This window comes from Bombina bombina, chromosome 4 (genome assembly GCF_027579735.1).
Source record: "Bombina bombina isolate aBomBom1 chromosome 4, aBomBom1.pri, whole genome shotgun sequence".
NCBI classification, from domain to species: Eukaryota; Metazoa; Chordata; class Amphibia; order Anura; family Bombinatoridae; genus Bombina; species Bombina bombina.
In genome coordinates, this window is record NC_069502.1 from 284,729,777 (window position 1) to 284,755,741 (window position 25,965).

Sequence of the window (25,965 nt, forward strand, 5' to 3'; positions counted from 1 at the left end):
AATCAAACTACCTGGGTCTTTGATTTTCTGAATAAGACCTTGTGATATATATTTTCTGTACAAGCCTGCCCAAGGATTAAAATAACATAAATAAAGGAAACTGACACTCTTCCAACGTACCCGCATATGTATCATCATACTAATGCGGTGGTAATATTTGGAATTATTTACTCACTGTTTTGTAACCATTCTATACGTTCTAAGGAGATTCTATAGAAATAGATGTACATCTACCATGAACGTGTGTAACTAGGTTTTAATACTGTGATGTATGAACAGAATGTAGATCCCTTATGCTTATAAATCATGGTGCAGTGCTTTTAAGGAAAATTCTGAGCAAACATTTATAATAACTTTTATTATTTAAACTGCATACACACTTAAGAGACTTTTAACTTTTAGTGATATTGACCCGATTGCAATTAGTGATCCCGATTATGTCTGTCAAGATATTGTTAAAAATGAGGATCATATGAGATATGATATGATAATAACAATTATGACATATCCTCCTTGCTAACCTGGAATCCGTAATTTATAATTTAACAGATCAACTAAATGATACTCTATCATATGAATGTGGCGATAACATTGGGAATTACTTACTCACCGGTCTGTAACTATTTTATATGTAGCAAGGGAATTCCATACAAACATATGTGCATTGACTATGAACATATGCAACTTGGGTTTCAATATTGCGGTGAATGAAGTAAGTGTGAACCATGGTGCGGTACGTCTAAGAAAAATTCTGAGCCGACACCTATAACAATAATAATTTTTATTATTAGTACTGCATAAGAGACTGTTTAACACTTAGCTACACGGACCCAATTATAACTAGTGATCCCAAACATGTCGGCTAAGATATTGCTGGATATAAATGAGGATCATATGATACACAATGTTGTGAGAAAAATTGCGGCATAACCTCCTTGCAAACTTGGAATCCGTAATTTAAAATCGAACAGAATAACACTTTATTTATTATTTATTTATTTATCTAATATTGAACAATACGTCAATGCTCAGATTCACGATCAAAAGCCAATCAAATCCGAGCCGGCCCACACACCTCCAGATGTTATGACACAAAAGATCAGGATTGGAGCATTAGAGGGGCGGCTTTACTGGATGAGATATGATTGGTCTCTGAGAAGGTAGTTGTGTGCTATATCAAAGGGTGGCACCCGGGCCTTGGCTTGTCTTGCCACATTGAAAAAGGCTGATATACCAGCCAAAACGCGTTTGTGCTCTCTACAGCACATCGGTGCTTATTTTTTGGTTTTAATAGCTGTCCGTTGTCCCTGTCACCTGAAGCCGAGGAAGCTGATATTGGCCAGGAAACAGGGGGATAATGTGACTAGCAATTTAGTGGGTACTCTATAGTCTTTACTTAAGGTCTTATTTTTAACTTGTGAATCATTAAAAATTCAATTTTTTTTTTTTTTAAAGATTTTTATTAAGGTTGTAGAAGAAAGTATACAATACATAAGGCCTATAGATAAGCTGTGACATTTGAAAAAATTTACATAGAGTTTGTTACAAAGCATAAGTGTAGCAGTTTGTGGACCAATAATCTGACATATCATCTGTTTTGATAAGACTGCCGTTAGAACTTCTAGAACAACACCTCAATTTAAGGGGTAGGGGGAATATATCAATAACACACTTGTAGCAAACAGAAATGATTAAGTGGAATTTAGTGGTACATATGGGGTCTGTGCCCCTAGGCTTAACCAGTAAGCTATATGAGGAGAGGGGGGATCGAACAGGAATTGGTCGTATTAAGATTGGCCTATATACAGAGGACCAAATTGGGTCATGCCAGAGTGGTGCAGAATGTAGTCCTGTAACTAGGTGCAAAATTAAGCCTCAGTTAGATAACCTATGAACAATAAGTTCTAGTATAAACTTTCATATATGAGTTAACAGTGAACATATAGGTCTATTAATAAAAAAACTTGCAGCTAATGCTAGGCTTAAGCTTCAGATATATATTTTCCACTAGGGAGAGTGCTTGTAATATTGTAGTTAAAGTCTCATTTTACATTAGGTACGCTATACCACTAACCCAGGAGTATGGGCTCTATACCCCTAGGTCCTAAACAAGATATGTAGCTCCCTAACATATAATGTAAGAACATGGTTAGCATTGAAAGGGTTGAACGCTCAGCGATATATAGATATTAAAGGAAACAGTACAACTGAGGATGAAGGGTTACTATAATAATGCACACTAAACTAGGTGCAGGACTCAGCTATAATACTCTGCCCATAGAACTGTATGTATAGGGTCCTGAGTAAATTTAACCCTGAATAGAGTCTAGCAAATATGTTAGATATTTATATTTTTCATTCTCTGTAACCTTTCATAAAGCTATAGGCGAATATTCGGTCCAAGTAGTAAAAGATAAATATTAGCTTCATCTCTTAGGCTGCGTGCTGCATAAAGACATATGTATGGAGAAATTTTTCACAGAACTTGATCTCTTCTTAAACAGCTATACATAGCATAATTGTATAGAGCCGTAACTCCTTGTCACATGCAAAGTCTAACATAATATAAAAGTCAATTAACAGAATGTCCCCTATCAAATTAATAAAACCACATGCAGTGTAACTTGATAAAGACTTGCCATGATACCGTGAGAGGCTAAAATGGGAGTCCTGTATTGAGAAAAAAAGGGGAAATGTTGTCGTGTAGAAGTCTCATCGTAATGAGTAACTATGGGATTCCCAGAGTCAAACAACGTCTATCCTATTCCTGCTGCAATGAAGGAGAACTCAGCAGGCCCCGCACTGCGCCCATTCTTTGAAAGCCAGGAGGCCGATTCTTTGCTAGAAATGTTCGGATCGGCTGCGCCCCTGGGAACTGTCGACACATTCCACCCTGTCATTACAACTCCATCAGCGAGGTAAACACTTTTTTTCCCTGCCGTTAGACTCCTCTTCACAGGGATGCAGCGTGGGGTCCCATCTGCTTTGCTTTTAGTATGAGGGTAAGTCCGGTCAGTAATAGTTGCGTGGGCCTGCGTTATAGGAGCTACGTTCAGGAGACTTCTCTGAGGCATCCCAGACTTCACAGACCTCTGCCGTGTCGAGTGTGGATCACCTTCGTGGGGATCCGAACAGGTAAGTACAATCCCCGACTCATCTGGAGGAATAATACCAGCCGCTGACAATTCCCAACATAAGGAGGTCGGGCTAGATCTCTGCAGGTTTAATGTCGTCTGGTCGGTCATTACGTTAATAGGGGTCTCATAGCCGCTTAGGATTCCTATTATCTCTTCCTCTAAACGTGATAGACGTGAATTCAAAAGTTCCACGACCACACAATATAACTGCTCAGCCATATTAAGGTTTGAAATGAAGGTCTTACTTCAGCTCAGACGGCTGGATACACTGAATTATCAGAATACTGGAGGGTAAAGAAAAGTGCAGGCCGCTCCAAGGCCTCTACTGCGCACCTTCTAAATTTAGGTCTGCTTGTTCCGGTCAATATATCAAAAGTCATATAGATCTGATCTATGTACGATGCTTGTCACAAATCTTCTAGAAAACCCAAAGTTTAGTAGGTGTGGAGGAAGTAACCAGCAGTGTTAACATCTCCCATGATCGGACCCAGCAGGAACAGCAGCCATCTTGGTCGATGGTCAGACACGCCCCCCCAAAAAATTCAATTTTTTATTACTATTAGTAGGAATGAGTGCTGTCCAAAACCCCACCTTTTAGGTTCCCTTACCTTCTTTCATATTGGAGTCTGAAGACTCGCCAGAAACAGGGGCCATCAAGCTCCTTATGGAGCTTGTTAAATAGAGGCCTTATCTATAGATCATTTTTGATTATATCTTAGTAGTGCTGTTATTATTTGAAAATGTTATACTATATTAAAGTTATTAACCCCTAATCTGCCTCTCCCGACATCGCTGCCACTAATAAAATGTATTTACCCCTATTCCGCCGCTTCCCGACATCGTCGCCACTATACTAAAGTTATTAACCCCTATTCCTCCGCACCCCAACATGCCCTACACTATAATAAAGATATTAACCCCTATTCCGCTGCTCTCCGACATTGACGCCACTAAATAAAGCTATTAACCCCTAAACCTCTGGCCTCCCACATCACTAAATAAACCTTTTTAACCCCTAAACTGCCAGCCCCCCACATCGCAACAACCTAAATTAAACTATTAACCCCTAAACCTAGCCCTAACACCCCCTAACTTTAACATAATTAAAATAGAGCTAAATTCAAGTTACAATTATTATCTAAATAATACCTATTTAAAACTAAATACATACCTGCAAAATAAAACCTAAGCTAGCTACAATATAACTAATAGTTTTATTGTAGTTAGCTTATTTTTTATTTTTATTTCACAGGTAAGTTTGTATTTATTTTAACTAGATAGACTAGTTAGTAAATAGTTATTAACTATTTACTAACTACCTAGTTAACCCCTTAATGACCGCAGCACTTTTCCATTTTCTGTCCGTTTGGGACCAAGGCTATTTTTACATTTTTGCGGTGTTTGTGTTTAGCTGTAATTTTCCTCTTACTCATTTACTGTACCCACACATATTATATACCGTTTTTCTCGCCATTAAATGGACTTTCAAAAGATACCATTATTTTCATCATATCTTATAATTTACTATAAAAAAATTATAAAATATGAGGAAAAATTGAAAAAAAAAACACTTTTTTTAACTTTGACCCCCAAAATCTGTTACATATCTACAACCACCAAAAAACACCTATGCTAAATAGTTTCTAAATTTTGTCCTGAGTTTAGAAATACCCAATGTTTACATCTTCTTTGCTTTTTTTGTAAGTTATAGGGCCATAAATACAAGTAGCACTTTGCTATTTGCAAACCACTTTTTTTTCAAAATTAGCGCTAGTTACATTGGAACACTGATATCTTTCAGGAATCCCTGAATATCCATTGACATGTATATATTTTTTTTTAGTAGACAACCCAAAGTATTGATCTAGGCCAATTTTGGTATATTTCATGCCACCATTTCACCGCCAAATGCGATCAAATAAAAAAAATCGTTCACTTTTTCACAATTTTTTTCACAAACTTTAGGTTTCTCACTGAAATTATTTACAAATAGTTTGTGCAATTATGGCACAAATGGTTGTAAATTCTTCTCTGTGATCCCCTTTGTTCAGAAATAGCAGACTTATATGGCTTTGGTGTTGCTTTTTGGTAATTAGAAGGCCGCTAAATGCCGCTGCGCATCACACGTGTATTATGGCTAGCAGTGAAGGGGTTAATTAGGTAGCTTGTAGGGAGCTTGCAGGGTTAATATTAGATTTAGTGTAGAGCTCAGCCTCCCACCTAAAACATCAGACCCCCTGATCCCTCCCAAACAGCTCTCTTCCCTCCCCCACCCCACAATTGTCCCCGCCATCTTAAGTACTGGCAGAAAGTCTGCCAGTACTAAAATAAAAGCTATATATATTTTTTTTAATGATTTTTTTAAGCATATTTACATATGCTGCTGTGTACTATCCCCCCTTAGCCCCCAACCTCACTGATCCCCCCCCCAAACAGCTCTATCCCCTCCCAATCTAACTTAATGGGCGCCATTTTGGGTACTGGCAGCTGTCTGCCAGTACCCAGTTTAGAAGAAAAAAAATGGTTTGTTTTTTTAATTTTTTGAAATTTTCTGTAGTGTAGCTTCCCCACACACAAACCAACCCCCCCACCCCTCCACGATCGTTTTTTGTGCTTTTGCACAAACATGATTAGCCAGGTTTTATTAAATACTTTTCCGTAGTGTAGCGGTTCCCACCCGCTCCCGCCCCGTGCACGCAACCGCCCGCCACCCTCCGTGCACGCGCGCGCGCCCGTGCGCGCCCCTGGCGGTCACGCCCCCGATCCTGCCCCCCGTGACATCACGCGGCACACCGATGGCCGCCCACCCGCCTCCCAATTCGGCTCCCACCCACCAACGATACCGGCCATCGATGTCCGGTGCAGAGAGGGCCACAGAGTGGCTCTCTCTGCATCGGATGGCCATGTGAGGTTATTGCAGGATGCCTCCATATCGAGGCATCACTGCAATAACCGGAAAGCAGCTGGAAGCGAGCAGGATCGCTTCCAGCTGCTTTCCACACCGAGGACGTGCAGGGTACGTCCTCAGGCGTTAACTGCCTTTTTTTTGAGGACGTACCCTGCACGTCCTCGGTCATTAAGGGGTTAAAATAAATACAAACTTACCTGTGAAATAAAACCTAAGCTGCCTTACACTAAAACCTAACATTACAAAAAAATTAAAAACACTAAAATTACAAAAAATAAAAAAAATACCATTACAAGAAATAACAAACAAAATTATCCAAAATAATTACATTTTTCCTATTCTAATACCGTGTTTTAAAAAAAAAAAAACACCCCAAAATAAAAAACCCTAATCTATAATAAACTACCAAGGGCATTCAGATCTTTTGCAGGTCATTAAAAATAAAAAATGGCTATTCTAAAAAACAAACAAAAAAAAAACCCACCCCAAAACAAAAAAAAAATTACACAAAATAACAACAATTATTCCTATTCTAATACCCATTTTTTTTAAAAACCACCCCAAAATAAAAGAAACCTAATCTATAATAAACTACCAATAGCCCTTAAAAGGGCATTTTGTAGGGCATTGCCCTAAAGAAATCATCTCTTTTTCTAAACAAAAATACAAAGACCCACTAACATTACAAACCCCCACCCCCCAAACCCACAAAATAAAAAAAAACAATCTAATAAAACCTAATCTACCCATTGCCCTGAAAAGGGCATTTGTATGGACATTGTCCTTAAAAGGGCATTCAGCTTTTTTTCTTGCCCTTAATAGGGCATTCAGCTCTTTTAAGAAATGCCCAAACCCTAATCTAAAAATAAATCCCACCCCAAAAAACCTTAAAAAAAACCTAACACTAACCCCTCTTTAGGTACTCACAGTTGCTGATGTCCCACTTGAACGATCTTCATCACGGCGGCTCCATCTTTATCCAGACGGCTCCATCTTTATCCATCGCGGTAACGGCTTCTTCATCCCTGCAGAGGCAAAGCAGTCAATGCGCGGAGGCAGGGGTCCAGGCGGAAGTCCATCAATCCGACGTGGAGGTCCACTTTATGCAATCGTCTGCCGCACACTGAGGATTAAAATGCAAGGTACCCCTTTTATACTGGGGGTACCATTGCATTCCTATTGGCTGAAAAATTTAAATCAGTCAATAGGAATTAGGGCTGCTAAAATCCTATTGGCTGTTCAAATCAGCCAATAGGATTTAAGCAACTCTCATTCTATTGGCTGAAAAAAATTAAATCAGCCAATAGAATGAGAGCTGCTTAAATCCTATTGGCTGAATTGAACAGCCAATAAGATTTTAACACCCCTCATTCCTATTGACTGATTTGAACAGCATACACTGTCGGCATTTATCGATGTGCGGCGGACATGATCCGCTACCGTGGATCATGTCTGCCCGCACATTAGTAAATTGGCCCCTATGGGTAGAAGAAGTTAACGTGGATGCGTTATGCGAAATCCTGAACTTAGCGTGATTCAGCTAACCAATGCACATTAAAACTTTTACTTCTCGCAGTGTTTGCGTGTAAGCAAAAAACGCTAAATTGCGTGTCACTTGTAATCTGGCATTATACGTTTATTTTTAATGTGAAATTAAACTGAGCACTTATGTTTCCATATAGTAAATAACTTCAAATGCTGTAATTATTATTATTGTTATTATTAATATCATAATGTATTTATAGAGCACCACCCTATTCTTTTGCACTGAATATGTCTTCATAAGGGTTTTTACAATACATTACACTTCTATAGTTTTCCAGTCCAGATATAAGATTTGACAATACAAAATTACATAAGCAGAACATATCTCTGAAGTGCTTACAATCTAGTGGTAAGGGGTACATTTCTTTAGTGATTCAGATAGAGCATATGGTTTAAAACAGCTTTCCAATTTACTTTTATTATCAACTTTATATAATTCTCTTGGCATCCTTTGTCCAAGAAGCAGCAATGCACTACTGGTATTTAACTGAACTTAACAGGTGAGCCAATGAAATTGCAGATATATGTGCAGATAAAAGAAATACATTGGAAAGTTGTTTAAAATTGCAAACTCAATCTGAATCACAAAATATTTTTTTTTATGTTTCATATCACCTATTTTTACATTAATCCAGGTTTTCCATATATTTTGTATTCTAAAATCTTGTATTAGTTAAGAGAAAAATGGATCTATAAACCATAACACCAAGAACGAAATACAATTATTATATAACAGTAGCAATCACTTTATAGCTATTTGAATGGTGGTATCTCATTCTTTTGAATCGTGAAGCCTCAATCTTTCAAATGTGGGGTCATATGATTTCAGTTTTGAAAATAATTTTATTTTATGAAATAAAATGGAAGAGCTGGAGAAATGTGGGAAAATAAGAAGAGAGTTACACATCATAAGCCTAAATGTAGCACTAGAATATGAACTTCCAGTCATAGACAGAGCAAAAGACAATCACCTAGACTACGAGTTTTGCGGTATGGCTATACCGCTGAAAAATTGCCCATTGTTCGTGGAATGGCCGGTAACACATATTACGATCTATACTGCAAGCATTTTGGACTGTAACGCAACGTCCATTCCGCACTCAAAAAATTACTTTTGAGTGCGGGATTTTCCATAGCGCCGTATTACAGGTTGTGCAGTCTAGCTAAAATGCTTGCATTACAGCCTATACCGACACAAGCCATTCCGCGATCTGAGACCAGTAGTTAGGGATTTTGTGAAACAAAAATGTTTCACAAAACTCATAACTAAAATGTTACAAAGTACACTAACACCCATAAACTACCTATTAACGGGGGGTGTCCAAGCAGTGACTCTGAGCGGTCGCACTTTTCTGGAGCTCCGGGAGAGGAGTTAATAACCACTGTTTATTAATCTAAAGCCACAGCATTTATCAGCCAAACAATTAAATTTGTACTTATTTGCCTCCTAAGCTACAATACGTGGCTGTATTAATGACCCCAGACGCAGAACAGGAGAATTGAGGCCTGCAGTGGTTTCCTGGGGTATTTCACAAGAACTAATTATACACTATACCTAACATAACAGTCCAGACCTTGCACAACATTTATTACCTACTAGAGCGGAACGATTATCTGCACAGCATCATACTATTGAGGATAATGCCACACTCAGATATCGCCACGTGGGTCAATGATTTTGCCAAGATGTACTCACGATTTGCCAAATTGGAAATGATGCTACAAAACCTTATAGAAAAGGCGATCTCAGAACGCGATCTAGAACTCCTTATAAAAAGATTTGAAAACGTCAGATCCGAAGAAAAAACAATTCAGCGGCTTACAATTTACCAGTCTGACCTAACCTTGCAGATAGCTGAGAGACCAGCCTTAGGTATCAGTAACCAGTAACTTCTCACAGACACATAACATGCCGGCAACAAAAGCTCCACAGTCTAAGTCGACTGCCATTTACAAGACAACTAAAAGCGGGTGTGAAAGCGATACTAAAGCAGCATTCCATCTCCTAACACCGGATCCTTCGAATTTGGAATACACTACCCTGCAATCTGTAACGAAGCTTACAACGATTCCAACTTTTAACCAACTGACAAAAATGGATCCCGCTACAATGCTTATTTACACTAGTGAGTGGGAGAACCTACCGAACACACAACTGAAGAGGGGCCACATTGGAACAGCAAGACTGTCCGTGCGGATGGATCAGTCTTTAGATCTGGGTCAACCACCCTGAGGGGGTCCTCTGGGAGGCCATAACCACAGAGACAGCACGGCCCTTACTTCACATTAGCGGTCCGGAAGGCGCCGCGGACTGTACAAAGAATGAAGAAATCCTCGCTACACCACAAGATGCTATAAGGGATTCAAGCCTCACAGCAGTATAAGATGCCGATATGCCCATGTTGGTAAACCTAAAAGGAGGATGGCTTGTCTAAAATATATTATGGCCATATAGCTAAACCTCAAGGACCTAATTGCAATGTTTATAAATATGTTGTTTAATTGTGAGCTCATAATTCATATATACATTTTTCTGCATTTTTATTTAGTATATTATATGGAGAAGCACCCACTATTCCCCGGTATCCCTTTCTATAACCATTAAAATGTCACCACTGCCGTTAAATTAAAGAGACAGATAGAAGGTTTGCAAAGTGCTACAGTCAGAATGTTCTATAAACTTAACTGTGATGATCAACATTTTGCTTATTTGTATGCCTGTATTAGATATGAGCACATACATAATAGCACATATTAAAATACAATTCCCCCTTCCTGTGGATCACGGCCGGAGCCACATGAAGGAGTTAATACACTAACAGGGTAAACAAAATGCAGTCTCTCACTTAACACTTTATCATTAAACTGCATAAATAGACCCATAGATAAAAGGAGTGTAACTAATTAAATTGAAAATGTTTTATTAACCCAGTAATACTCCTTAGCCCTGACATACATGGTTAATTAGATGTCCACTCAGCAGAAACAAGATAATATCCTCATTAAGCAATAATAATGAAGTTAATTTTTTATATCTCTGTATGGCTGTATAGACTTAATAGATATGTTTAACCTACTAATGTATTTGGTCAGACTTATTGCAGGGTTTAGCCATATACAATCTATATTTAAAATAACTGTTTTCAGGGCATGCTCATGTAACCTAATTAAGTTTTGCAATTATACTGTTAATGTTTAAATTATTGATATATACAGTTGATATATACAGGTGGCTAGCATTCTCCATTCGTTTAATGTTTATCATTCCTTTTCTTTATCTAGAGATTTTTTTTATTTCTGTTCTTTTCCATTGATGTTTTGTCACAGATTTAACCAACCTCTAGACTCGAACTATTTAAATATCACAGGTCCAAAAGTGACCATGAAAGAACAAGGGGACAAAAATGAGTACATATGTGTCATAATACCAGATATGATGTAGCATTTTAATATGTTTGAATACTGTGATGTAAACTTACTTAACATGTTGTCCTCAATAAAAAATATTTAAAAAACAAAACAAAAAATAACCTACCTATTAACCCCTAAACCGCCACCCTCCCGCATTGCAAATATTATATTAAACTTATTAACCCCTAATCCGCCGCCCACCCACATCGCCGACACTTAAATAAACCTATTAACAAATCAGTCAATTGGATTTCAGTAGCTCTCATCCTATTGGCTGATTTGAAAATGTCGGCCAATAGGAATTCAAGGTACCCCATATTTAAACCTTACATTCAAGCTTCAGTGTACGTGGGGGACCCTATGAAGAGGATCCTCCACGTTGGATGTACATGCCGCCGGCGATGATGCTCTGCGCCCCCACAACTCTGCGACACCGGGATGAAGATAGAAGATGGTCCCGCAAAGGAGGAAGATGTCACCGCCTGGATGAAGACTTCCTGCCACCTGGATGAGGATGGATGACCGGACTTCAGGAACCGTGGGTAGATATTCTGGGGTTAGTATTATTTTTTTTTCCCATTTTTTAGGGTGTTTGTTTTTTTAGATTAGGGCTTTGTGCAGTGTAAAAGAGCTGAATGCCCTTTTAAGGGCAATGCCCTTACAAATGCCCCTTTAGGCGCAATGTGCATTTTAGGATTTTTTTAGACTAAGGTTTTTTTTTGTGGGGATTTTTTACTTTTAGTGGTAACTTTGTAATTTTTTAATGTAAAGAGCTGTTTAACTTAGGGCAATGCCCTACAAAAGGCCCTTTTAAAGGCCGTTGATTGTTTGTTAGGTTAGGGGGTGTTTTTATTTAGGGGGGCTTTTTTATTTTTATAGGGCTTTTAGATTAGGTGTAATTGTTTTTATTTATGAAAATTTTGTTTATTTTTTGTAATGTTAGATTTTTTTATTTTTTTTTCGTAGTATTAGGTTTATTAAAATTTGTCATTTAGGTTTTTTAATTGGTAGGTTTTTCATTTTATTAGAATAGTAATGTTAGGTTAATTTATAGTTTAACGTTATTTTTTTTTTTATTTCACAGGTAAGTTTTTATTTATTTAAAGATAGTTATACTGTAACTTTTAATTTAAAGTTAAGGGGGTGTTAGGGGGTTAATAGTTTAATTTAGTGTTTTGCCTTGTGAGGGTCCGGTGGTTTAGGGGTTAATAGGTTTATTTTATTAGTTACGATGTAGGGGGCTGGCGGTTTAGGGGTTAATAGGTTTATTAGTTGCGATGTGGGGGCCGGCGGTTTAGGGATTAATAGGTTTAATTAGTTTTGGCGATGTAGGGGAGCGGTGGATTATGGGTTAATCACTTTATTTAGGTGTCGGGGCTGTGGTTTAAGGATTAATAGTTTTATTATAGTAGTAGTGATGTGGGGGGCCGGCTGTTTAGGGGTTAATAGGTTTATTTAGGTGTTAGTGATGGGGGGGCAGCAGTTTAGGGTTTAATAATTTTAGTGTTGGCGATATCGAGGGGCGGTAAACTAGGGGTGTTAGACTAGGGGTTTATGTTAGGGTGTTAGGTTTAAATATAACTTTCTTTTCCCCATAGACACCAATGGTTTTGCATTACAGTGATTTTCCATTCCGCGATCGCATTTGTTTTTTTCTAACACTTTATCCCCATTGATATCTATGGGGGGAAAGTGTGCACGAGCACATAAACTCAGCCCTTGGCTTTTGTGCGGTATGGAGCTTACCACACCATATCACACAGCACAATGATGTTTTTTAGTATCTCGTAATAGCAGCGCTATGGAAAGTGTGTTACGGCTCATTTATTGCGTTATTTACACACCCAGTATAGCGCAAAACTCGTAATCTAGCCGAATGAGCAGTAAAGAGAGAAGAAATAAGGTAGAGACTAATGATAAAATATAATGGGGCAGGGTGTGAATAATTAGAAGAGAAGATAGGACAGTGATTTATTTTTTCTTTAGAAAGCAAATAAAAATATTAGATACATATGGCTTCTTCTGTTGAAGTACTGTTATTCTATTGCTACAACAGTCGGCATATAGCAGTTTGTACTTAAAGGGACAGTACACTGTAAAATTGTTTTTCCATTAATGTATTTTAAATGACTTGTTATACCAACTGCAGAGTATAAAATATTTGAGAAATTCCATTTTCATGCTTAATTGTGTATATGAAGTAGCTGATTTTGTGCTTTGAAACCACAGTTTATTACAATGGGTTGAACTTAAAGGTGATATCAGATCTCATTATGTTCTAAGTTTGTGTAAACAGACTTGCTTCCTTATCTTTTATTTGGCTGGAACACCAAAGCTCAATACATAGAGAGAACAATGGAAAATGATCAGTTTATTACTTAACTATCCTGCATCTCACTGGGAGTGCAATCTCTTCTGCTGGCTGTGTATACTTAGGCTATTCAATAGCCTATACTCCAGTATTAATTTGTTCAGTGTAGGTGGCAATACCACAGGCTAAATCAGCTATTTCAAATGCTGAAATAGGAGTAAAGGAGCTACTTGTAACCAATTTAATACACTCTAGCAGGTTAAAAGGATCATTGGGAATAATTTAAAGGGGAGAATTTTTTTGGGTGAACTGTCCCTTTAATTGTTTTTGTTTTAATTTATTTTGCAAATGAGATTTAGCTTGAGTCATTGACCTTAAAGAGACCTTTTTCCCCTCCCTTTTAATGTGTTTCTAATGATCCTTTTTGCCTGCTGGGTTGTATAAAATGATTTGCAAATAACTGCTTTACTTTTATTTTGTTATTTGAAATATCTGTTATTGTCTGTTGTATCCCCACCTATACTTTAAATTCTAATACAATAATGGTTATGGAAAAACTATATAAACAAAAAAAGGTTTAAAGTAATCACTCTCCCAGTGGGGTGTCTGACAGGGAGATAATAAAATATTCAATTTCCGTTGATCTCTCTAAGAGCCTGATGAGAAAAGATTCTCCTGCGCACTGAGAGATCTTTCACAAGATTCTAGACTGGCACATTTTGCTATACTTATCTAAGGAGCTTTCTCTGCATTTCTCAATTTATGTGTAGGAGAGACAACCCCGGTGCAATATAGCACTGCATGAAATGAGTTTTGTTACACTTACATTTTGTGCTTTTTATTTTATATTACTTTACACTTCAGATTGGGTTTCTTTTCCGTAGTATTGCATATGAAGGGTAATAAAACATTTCTTAAATTCATATAACAAATTAGTTGCATATGAAAGATAATTTTAAAACACACTTAAGGCAAGATTACATATGCGGCGTTGCCCGCAAAAGCCGGCAATGCCGATTTTTAGTCAGGTATTGCTATCACATATACGGCGCACACAAATTTTACTCCCATAAGCTAACAAAGAACCGCATCTCAAAATCGGTATCACATATTCAGCGCAAGGACTGACATGGGAAAAATGGAGAAATTTTACTCTAGTTTCACCTCTCCACACATAGGCAGGCGCAGCAAGCCTTACGCCGAATATTTGAGCGCCGTAATTCCCTGAAAGTATTAACAAACACCGGACGCATGCACAATATCTACCTGTCAACTGCAATCCCCCACCACAATAACTAATAAAGTTTATTAACCCCTAATCCGCCAACCCCCACAACGCAATATGTCTAATTAAACTATTAAACCCTAATCCACCACACCCCACATTGCAATCTACCTATTAACCCCAATACGCCAACCCCCACATCGGAATATGCTTAATTAAACTATTAACCACTAATCTGCCAACCCCCACAACGCAATATGTCTAATTAAACTATTAAACCCTAATCCACCAAACCCCACATTGCAATCTACCTATTAACCCCTAATCCGCCAACCGCCGCATCGGAATATGCCTAATTAAACAATTAACCCCTAATCCGCCAAACCCCCACATCACAATCTACCTATTAACTCCTAATCCGCCAAACCCCCACAACACAATACACCTAATAAATCTATTAAGCCCTAAAACGCCAACCCCCACATTAAAGTTAACCTAATTAGGAGATTAACTTCTAAACCGCCAACCCCCCACAACGCAAATAACTAATTACTAAGCCCCCTAACCTAAAACCCCCTAAATTAGCCCCATTTACCGAAAATTAAATACTAAGTTAAAATTAAAATTAAAAACCTAACATTACTTTTAAAATATTTTTTTTTTAAATTAATCTAAAATTACAAAAAATGAAAGTCTATTTATCAAACCAAATTATCAAAAATTAAAAAAATTAAACCTAATCCCTATGAAAATATAAAAGGCCCCATAATAAAAACACCCCCTAATCTAAACTAAACTACCAATAGCCCTTAATTCAATTCTCAGTTTGCAACGGTGATTGTATGAAGAGGATCTCCAAGCTTGATGGATCCATGGTCACCTCCGCTCCACGCCGGCTTGGTCCTGGATGAAGATAAAAGATATCCCCGCAATGGAAGAAGATATCGTCGCTTGGAAGAAGACTTCACCGCTTTGAAGAAGAATTCCTCCGCTGGACTTCAGAAAAGGTGAGTACCTATTTGGCGGATTAGGGGTTAATGGGTTAATATAGTAATTAGGTAGTTGGCGTTGTGGGTGAATGGAGGATTAGGTGTTAAACATTTATTAGTTAGATTGCGATTGGGGGGATGGCAGATTAGGGTTTAATAGTTTAATCAGTTAGTAAAGTGCCGTAAGTCACTGAAAACTTGAAATTTGTATTTACGCACTTTTCTGGACATCGCTAGTTTATCCGACTTACGGTAGTTTATGAACTGCCAGCGAGGTTTATTGGATTCCCCGATCTGGGAGATGAAATTATGGGTGACGCGGGTTTCAGCAGTTATGCTGAAGCCTGCACCGTATATGTAATCTCGCCCTTAGTTTCTATGCAAAATGAAGCTTCTTCTAATGAAAAATAACTTTTTAAAATTAATTTTATGTCATCAAAGACCGCACTCCAAGTAGACGTCTGACTTTTGAAAAGAAGGTGACAGCAATTGCAGCAATGTAAATGTGCATGTTCATTATGCCAAATCGCAATCCTGATCACATACGCATTAGGATTACTGGTCATCATCCGAACCAGACATCATAATGCTTCTTCACATGGGCAATGGATCTGTCTATCCCTAGCACATTGCTAACAGGCACTGTATCGGCATGATGGTGATGTTGGTGATTACATCACCTTTTCAATGGTCATGCGTGATCACAAAAGCTAATGTATGCACATGCGAGGGTACATGTCTGCTCCTGGAATTACATAGCGCAACTCCTAGCTGATAGAACTCTCATAAAAAGTCCCATGGTATATTTGGAAAGGGTTTGCACTTTATTACTAAATTGCGGCAAACGAGAAATTCTAATTGAAGATATCTGAGAATATTCTATTTAAATAAAGTTTGCATTAGTGATTTTTTGTTTTGTTTTAAATCCCTTTATGCTTTGCACTTTTTATGTTATATTTTAATACATTTTACAAATTATGATGTTTTGAAAAAGGCTATCGCCTAGATTTAGGGTTCTGCGGTAGCCGTCAAAATCAGCGTTAAGGGCTCCTAACACTGCTTTTTACCGCCCGCTGGTATTTAGAGTCAGCCAGGAAAGGGTCTAACGCTCACTTCCAAGCCGCGACTTTTCCATACCGCAGATCCCCTTACGCCAATTGCGTATCCTATCTTTTCAATGGGATCTTAATAACGCGGGTATTGAGAGTCTTGGCTGAAGTGAGCAGTAGACCCTCTACCGACAAGACTCCATCCGCAGAAAAAGTCAATAGTTAAGAGCTTTCTTGGCTAACGCCGGTTCATAAAGCTCTTAACTACTGTGCTCTAAAGTACACTAACACCCATAAACTACCTATGTACCTCTAAACCAAGGTCCCCCCACATCGCTGCCACTATAATAAAAAAATGTAACCCCTAATCTGCCGACCGCACATCACTGCCACCTACATTATACCTATGTACCCCTAATCTGCTGCCCCTAATAACGCCGACACCTACATAATAGTTATTAACCCCTAATCTGCCCCCCCCAACGTCGCTGCTACCTACTTACACTTATTAACCCCTAATCTGCCGACCGGACCTCGCCGCTACTATAATAAATGTATTAACCCCTAAAGCTAAGTCTAACCCTAACACCCCCCTAAGTTAAATATAATTTTATTCTAACAAAATAAATTAACTCTTATTAAATAAAGTATTCCTATTTAAAGCTAAATACTTACCTGTAAAATAAACCATAATATAGCTACAATATAACAAATAATTATATTGTAGCTATTTTAGGATTTATATTTATTTTACAGGCAACTTTGTATTTATTTTAACTAGGTACAATAGCTATTAAATAGTTATTTACTATTTAATATTTACCTAGTTAAAATAATTACAAAATTACCTGTAAAATAAATCCTAACCTAAGTTACAATTAAACCTAACACTACACTATCAATAAATTAATTAAATAAATTACCTACAATTACATACAATTAAATAAACTAAACTAAATTACAAAAAAAAACAAACACTAAATTACAAAAAATAAAAAAAGATTACAAGAATTTTAAGCTAATTACACCTACTCTAAGCCCCCTTATAAAATAACAAAGCCCCCCAAAATAAAAAAATGTCCTACCCTAATCTAAATTAAAAAAGTTAACAGCTCTATTACCTTACCAGCCCTTAAAAGGGCTTTTTGCTGGGCATGCCCCAAAGAAATCAGCTCTTTTGCCTGTAAAAAAAAACACAATACCACCCCCCAATATTACAACCCACCACCTACATACCCCTACTCTAATCCAAATCCCCCTTAAATAAACTTAACACTACCCCCCTGAAGATCTCCCTACCTTGAGCCGTGTTCACCCAGCCGGGCACCGATGGACCAAAAGAAGACACCCGGAGCGGCAGAAGTCTTCAAACTATCCGGGCAGAAAAGGACATCTGAACCGGCAGACATCTTCATCCAAGCGGCATCTTCTATCTTCATCCATCCAACGAGGAGCGGCTCCATCTTCAAGACCACCGGCGCAAAACATCCTTCTTCAATGACGACTACCCGACGAATGAAGGTTCCTTTAAGTGACGTCATCCAAGATGGCGTCCCTCGAATTCCGATTGGCTGATATGATTCTATCAGCCAATTGGAATTAAGGTAGGAAAAATCTGATTGGCTGATTGAATCAGCCAATCAGATTCAAGTTCAATCGGATTGGCTGATCCAATCAGCCAATCAGATTGAGCTCGCATTCTATTGGCTGTTCCAATCAGCCAATAGAATGCGAGCTCTATCTGATTGGCTGATTGGATCAGCCAATCCGATTGAACTTGAAACTGATTGGCTGATTCATTCAGCCAATCAGATTTTTCCTACCTTAATTCCGATTGGCTGATAGAATCCTATCAGCCAATCGGAATTCGAGGGACGCCATCTTTGATGACGTCACTTAAAGGAACCTTCATTCGTCGGTTAGTCGTCGTTGAAGAAGGATGTTCCGCGCCGGAGGTCTTTAAGATGGAGCCGCTCCACGTCGGATGGATGAAGATAGAAGATGCCCCTTGGATGAAGATGTCTGCCGGTCCGGATGTCCTCTTCTGCCCGGATAGGATGAAGACTTCTGACGCTCCAGATGTCTTCTTTTGGTCCATCGGTGCCCGGCTGGGTGAACACGGCTCAAGGTAGGGAGATCTTCAGGGGGGTAGTGTTATGTTTATTTAAGGGGGGTTTGGGTTAGAGTAGGGGTATGTGGGTGGTGGGTTGTAATGTTGGGGGGTGGTATTGTGTTTTTTTTACAGGCAAAAGAGCTTATTTCTTTGGTGCATGCCCCACAAAAAGCCCTTTTAGAGCTGTAACTTTTTAAATTTAGATTAGGGTAGGGAATTTTTTTTTATTTTGGGGGGCTTTGTTATTTTATTAGGGGGCTTAGAGTAGGTGTAATTAGATTAAAATTCTTGTAATCTTTTTTTATTTTTTGTAATTTAGTGTTTTTTTTGTAATTTAGTTTAGTTTATTTAATTGTATGTAATTGTAGGTAATTTATTTAATTAATTTATTGATAGTGTAGTGTTTGGTTTAATTGTAACTTAGGTTAGGATTTATTTTACAGGTAATTTTGTAATTATTTTAACTAGGTAAATATTAAATAGTAAATAACTATTTAATAGCTATTGTATTGTACCTAGTTAAAATAAATACAAAGTTGCCTGTAAAATAAATATAAATCCTAAAATAGCTACAATATAATTATTCGTTATATTGTAGCTATATTAGGGTTTATTTTACAGGTAAGTATTAAGCTTTAAATAGGAATACTTTATTTAATAAGAGCTAATTTATTTTGTAATATTAAAATTATATTTAACTTAGGGGGGTGTTAGGGTTAGACTTAGCTTTAGGTGTTAATACATTTATTATAGTAGCGGCGAGGTCCGGTCGGCAGATTAGGGGTTAATAAGTGTAGGTAGGTAGCGGCGATGTTGGGGGGGCAGATTAGGGGTTAATAAATATAATGTAGGTGTCGGCGATGTTGGGGGCAACAGATTAGGGGTACGTAAGTATAATGTAGGTTGCGGCGGTGTCAGGAGCGGCAGATTAGGGGTTAATAGTATAATGCAGGTGTCAGCGATAGCGGGGTCGGTAGATTAGGGGTTAATAAGTGTAAGGTTAGGGGTGTTTAGACTCGGGGTACATGTTAGGGTGTTAGGTGCAGACTTAGAAAGTGTTTCCCCATAGGAAACAATGGGGCTGCGTTAGGAGCTTAACGCTGCTTTTTTGCAGGTGTTAGGTTTTTTTTCTGCCCAAACTGCCCCTTTGTTTCCTATGGGGGAATCGTGCACGAGCACGTTTTTCCAGCTAGCCGCTACCGTAAGCAACGCTGGTTTTGAGAGTTGAAGTGGCGGTAAATATGCCTGTACGCTCCCTTTTTGGAGCCTAACGCAGCCCTTCAGAGAACTCTAAATACCAGCGTTGTTTAGAAGCAGTGCTAGAAAAAAAACACGCGTAGCTAACGCACCCCTTTGGCCGCAAAACTCTAAATCTAGGTGTTTGTTTGTTTAGCAAATTAGGATCATACTTTTTATATTTCTGTCTAGCTTTTACAAATTCATTGCACTTTGTATTTTCTCAATTGTAAAATAAAACACAGCTTCAGAAATTTGGAGGGGCAGGGGAGTTCCCTGGCTGAACGGGAGAGTTCCCAGGGTATGTCTGAAGCTCTCTCACAATTATTGTGAAATGTTGTAAGCGTTTTTAAACAAGCTTGTCTCAATTAATTACTTTGCCAGCTGTATGCAGGTGAAGTTTGCTCAAAATTCACAATTAACTTATTTAACTGACAGAAAAGTAATATATACTAAACAAATGACAACAATAAGTTAAATTGCAGTACAAACATTTCAGTTTAATTGTTTTTTGCTGCAAACTGAGGCTTTAGATCAGGTGTTCTCCCATTAACTTCTTTCTCCCTGTGAAATTCTGTTTTACAGAGAGCGTCATTACTTTCTGGAAGGGTTCTCTCATCTCTCTGGAACGTCAAAGGTTCTACCCTTTTTCCTATTGAGTTGAATGAGTTATTTAGTCAGTTGTTCAGATTTATTTAAAATAAAAAAATATGAAATGTAATTTGTAAAAAGATACACATAAATATACAAAGTATTATCCTAATTTGTTAAAAGTTGAGCAAAAACAGCTAGATTTAGAGTTTTGTCGGTAACGACCCGCGTAGCTAACACATGCTTTTTTTCCCCCGCACCTTTTAAATACCGCTGGTATTTAGAGTTCACAGAATGGCTGCGTTTTCAGTGCGTTAGGCTCCAAAAAGGGAGCGTAGAGCATAATTTATCGCCACTGCAATTCTCGATACCAGTGGTGCTTACGGACGCGGCCAGCTTCAAAAACGTGCTTGTGCACAATTCCCCCATAGAAAACAATGGGGCTGTTTGATCTGAAAAAAAAACTAACACCTGCAAAAAAGCAGCGTTCAGCTCCTAACGCAGCCCCATTGTTTCCTATGGGGAAACACTTCCTAAGTCTGCACCTAACACCCTAACATGTACCCCGAGTCTAAATACCCCTAACCTTACACTTATTAACCCCTAATCTGCTGCCCCCGCTATTGCTGACCCCTGCATATTATTATTAACCCCTAATCTGCCGCTCCGTACACCGCCGCAACCTACATTATACCTATGCACCCCTAATCTGCTGCCCCTAACACCGCCAACCCCTATATTATATTTATTAACCCCTAATCTGCCGTCCCCAATGTCGCTGCCACCTACCTACAATAATTAACCCCTAATCTGCCGACCGGAACGCACCGCTACTCTAATAAATGTATTAACCCCTAAAGCTAAGTCTAACCCTAACACTAACACCCCCCTAAGTTCAATATAATTTAAATCTAACAAAATAAATTAACTCTTATTAAATAAATTATTCCTATTTAAAGCTAAATACTTACCTGTAAATTAAATCCTAATATAGCTACAATATAAATTATAATTATATTGTAGCTATTTTAGGATTAATATTTATTTTACAGGCAACTTTGTATTTATTTTAACCAGGTACAATAGCTATTAAATAGTTAATAACTATTTAATGGATACCTAGTTAAAATAATTACAAAATTACCTGTAAAATAAATCCTTACCTAAGTTACAAATACACCTAACACTACACTATCAATAAATTAATTAAATAAAATACCTACAATTATCTACAATTAAACCTAACACTACACTATCAATAAATTAATTAAATACAATACCTACAAATAAATACAATTAAATAAACTAACTAAAGTACAAAAAATAAAAAAGAACTAAGTTACAAAAATAAAAAAATATTTACAAACATTGGAAAAATATTACAACAATTTTAAACTAATTACACCTACGCTAAGCCCCCTAATAAAATAACAAAGACCCCCAAAATAAAAAAATGCCCTACCCTATTCTAAAATTAAAATAGAAAAGCTCTTTTACCTTACCAGCCCTGAAAAGGGCCCTTTGCGGGGCATGCCCCAAAGAATTCAGCTCTTCAGGCCCGCTTGGGCTTGGATGAAGACTTCGGACCCTCTTCTGGAGCGATCGGTGAACCCGGTGAGGTGAAGACAAAGTAGGGAGATCTTCAGGGGCTTAGTGTTAGGTTTATTTAAGGGGGGTTTGGGTTAGATTAGGGGTGATCGGAACAGCCAATAGAATGCAAGCTCAATCTGATTGGCTGATCCAATCAGCCAATCGGATTGAACTTGAATCTGATTGGCTGATTCCATCAGCCAATCAGAATTTTCCTACCTTAATTCCGATTGGCTGATAGAATCCTATCAGCCATTTGGAATTCGACGGACGCCATCTTGGATGACGTCATTTAAAGGAACCGTCATTCGGCGAGTAGGCGTCGGTAGAAGAGGATGGATCTGCGTTGGCTGGAAGAAGATTGCTCCGGAAGAAAGAAGATTCCGCTTGATAGAAGACTTCATCCTGATGATGGACTTCTTCAGCACCCGCTTGGATCAAGACTTCAGCCCGATGATGGAATTCTTCAGCCGCCGCTTGGATCAAGACTTCAGCCGGAGGATTGGATTCACTATTCAGCCCCCGCTTGGGCTTGGATGAAGACTTCGGACCCTCTTCTGGAGCGATCGGTGAACCTGGTCGCTCCAGAAGAGGGAGATCTTCAGGGGCTTAGTGTTAGGGAGATCTTCAGGGGCTTAGTGTTAGGTTTATTTAAGGGGGGTTTGGGTTAGATTAGGGGTATGTGGGTGGTGGGTTGTAATGTTGGTGGGGGGGTATTGTATGTTTTTTTTTACAGGCAAAAGAGCTGAATTCTTTGGGGCATGCCCCGCAAAGGGCCCTTTTCAGGGCTGGTAAGGTAAAAGAGCTTTTCTATTTTAATTTTAGAATAGGGTAGGGCATTTTTTTATTTTAGGGGTCTTTGTTATTTTATTAGGGGGCTTAGAGTAGGTGTAATTAGCTTAACATTGTTGTAATATTTTTCTAATGTTTGTAAATATTTTTTTATTTTTTGTAACTTAGTTCTTTTTTATTTTTTGTACTTTAGTTTATTTAATTGTATTTATTTTTAGGTATTGTATTTAATTATTTTAACTAGGTAGCTATTAAATAGTTATTAACTATTTAATAGCTATTGTACCTGGTTAAAATAATTACAAAGTTGCCTGTAAAATAAATATTAATCCTAAAATAGCTACAATATAATTATAATTTATATTGTAGCTATATTAGGGTTTATTTTACAGGTAAGTATTTAGCTTTAAATAGGAATCATTTATTTAATAAGAGTTAATTTATTTTGTTAGATTTAAATTATATTTAAGTTAGGGGGGTGTTAGGGTTAGACTTAGCTTTAGGGGTTAATACATTTATTGTAGTAGCGGTGTGGTCCGGTCGGCAGATTAGGGGTTAATAATTGTAGGTAGGTGGAGGCGACGTTGGGGGTGGCAGATTAGGGGTTAATAAATATAATATAGGGTACGGCTGTGTTAGGGGCAGCAGATTAGGGGTACATAGGTATAATGTAGGTTGCGGCGGTGTACGGAGCGGCAGATTAGGGGTTAAAAAAAATATGCAGGTGTCAGCGATAGCGGGGGTGGCAGATTAGGGGTTAATAAATATTATGTGGGTGTCGGCGGTATTAGGGGCAGCAGATTAGGGGTACATAGGGATAACGTAGGTGGCGGCGGTGTGCGGTCGGCAGATTAGGGGTTAAAAAATTATAATAGAGTGTCGGCGATGTGGGGGGGCCTCGGTTTAGGGGTACATAGGTAGTTTATGGGTGTTAGTGTACTTTAGAGCACAGTAGTTAAGAGCTTAATAAACCGGCGTTAGCCCAGAAAGCTCTTAACTACTGACTTTTTTCTGCGGCTGGAGTTTTGTTGTTAGATTTCTAACGCTCACTTCAGCCACAACTCTAAATACCTGCATTAGAAAGATCCCATTGAAAAGATAGGATACACAATATGACGTAAGGGGATCTGCGGTATGGAAAAGTCACGGCTTCAAAGTGAGCGTTAGATCATTTCCTGACTGACTCTAAATACCAGCGGTAGCCCAAAACCAGCGTTAGGAGCCTCTAAAGCTGGTTTTGACGGCTAACGCCAAACTCTAAATCTAGCCGTATGAAAGCAGAATCAGAATTTGTAAAATCACAATCTTAAATACATTGGTGTATACAGAACAAAATGCAAAATATAAAACTTAATTTGATGTGTAAAATAATAAAAAAAATACATAGCACAACTTGTAAATGCAGCATAACTCTCATGTCTCGTCTGAGAGGAGAGCTTTATATCATCACGCCTAAGTACTTGATCAGAAACTCGCTGACATGGAGAGAAATCACACAAAATCTTTGGAGGCTTTTTTGAAGCATTATATTGTATTTTAGATATCCCTAGTTCATGTCCAGATCTCTGCATAGCTAGATAAACAACTATTAAGCTAAAAGTTGCCTTTCTAAAATTATTTGAGGGACCTCATAATACTGGCAATACTTCTTAGATAATATTGTCAGGGTGGAGAGCTTTAGATCTTCAGGCCATAAGAATTGGTCTGCCTGTGTAAACAGTAAGAGTTAAGATAAGGAGGATTTTAAGTAAATATAGGGAGAAATATAAGTCCAGCCTATTTGATTGGCTTGTGGTTTTAATTTGCAGGGATAGCTATGTCATATACAAAAAATATACCGAAAGGAGTATTTCTCCATACATTTTATTCTCTGCAGTTTGTATAATAAATCATTGTAAACACATTAAGGGGGAAATAATGTACCTGTTCACTGAACATTTAAGAAGCAATTTTGTTAAAAGCAGGCATGAGTACTAATGATAAGTATAAAATAAACTGTGTATCCTGAGTATTAATATAAGATGGTCATTTTAATTAATAAGCTAGAATTGCACTAATTAAATATTCATTGTTTTTTCCAGACATCCTAAAAAAAGGTGGAAATGCTGCTGATGCAGCTGTGGCCATAGCAGCTGCCCTGAATGTCACTGAACCAGGCAGTACTGGATTAGGTGGCGACTGTTTTTGTATCTATTACAAGGCAGAAACCAAGCAGGTTTTTGGACTTAATGGAAGGTATGGTTAATATAAATATATACTTTTTTGGGTTTTCTGTCTTCACAAAGCCTGTGTAAAGGCAAATTCACTGCAATATACAGACTTTGTAAATAGCAGATCATTTAGGGGAGTGATTAAACACAAAATTATAGGGCAAGATTACATATGCATCACAAGCTTCAGCGTAACTGCTGAAACCCGTGCAGCCCGTAATTTCACCTTGCACATCGGGGTATTACATTTGCGGTGCCGGCAGCTAATAAAGTTCCGTAAGTCGGATAAACTAGCAAAGTCCAGTATTGTGCGTCAATACAAATTTCTTGAGTCGCCAGTGATTTACGGCCTAGGAAAAAAAAAAAAAGAGTAAAATCTCCTGTAAAAGTCTAACACGCCTCCCAAAAAGAAACCCGACACGTAAAACCCCTATATCCGCAATCCCCCCACATCGCAACTAATAATAAATGTATTAACCCCTAAACCGACAACCCCCCACACTGCAATATGCCTAATTTAAACTAATAACCCCTAATCCGCCATTCACCCACATCACAATCTACCTAGTAAAAGTATTAACCCCTAAATCCGCCAACCCCAACATCGCAAACTACCTAATAAATGTATTAACCCCTAATCCGCCATTAACCCACATCGCAAAGTACCTATTAAAACTATTAACCCCTAATCCACCAATAACCCACATCGCAACAAACCTTATAAATCGATTAACCCTTAATCCGCCAAACCCACACAACACAATAATCCTAATAAAACTATTAATCCCTAATCCGCCAAACCCCCACAATGCAAGTACCCTAATTAACCTATTAACCCCTAATCTGCCAAACCCCCCA

The 25,965-nt window shown here is 38.0% G+C and overlaps 1 protein-coding gene across 10 annotated transcripts in view; it reads left to right on the forward strand.

Moving 5' to 3' along the window:
* LOC128656206 (glutathione hydrolase-like YwrD proenzyme) overlaps positions 1-25,965 on the forward strand; it is a 628,013-nt gene that overhangs the window by 268,142 nt on the left and 333,906 nt on the right. For all 10 annotated transcript variants that reach the window (XM_053709982.1, XM_053709989.1, XM_053709980.1 and 7 more), the window contains one exon: positions 24,979-25,132. In XM_053709982.1, coding sequence (XP_053565957.1) covers positions 24,979-25,132 — 154 coding nt within the window. The remainder of the gene's footprint in view (positions 1-24,978; positions 25,133-25,965) is intronic.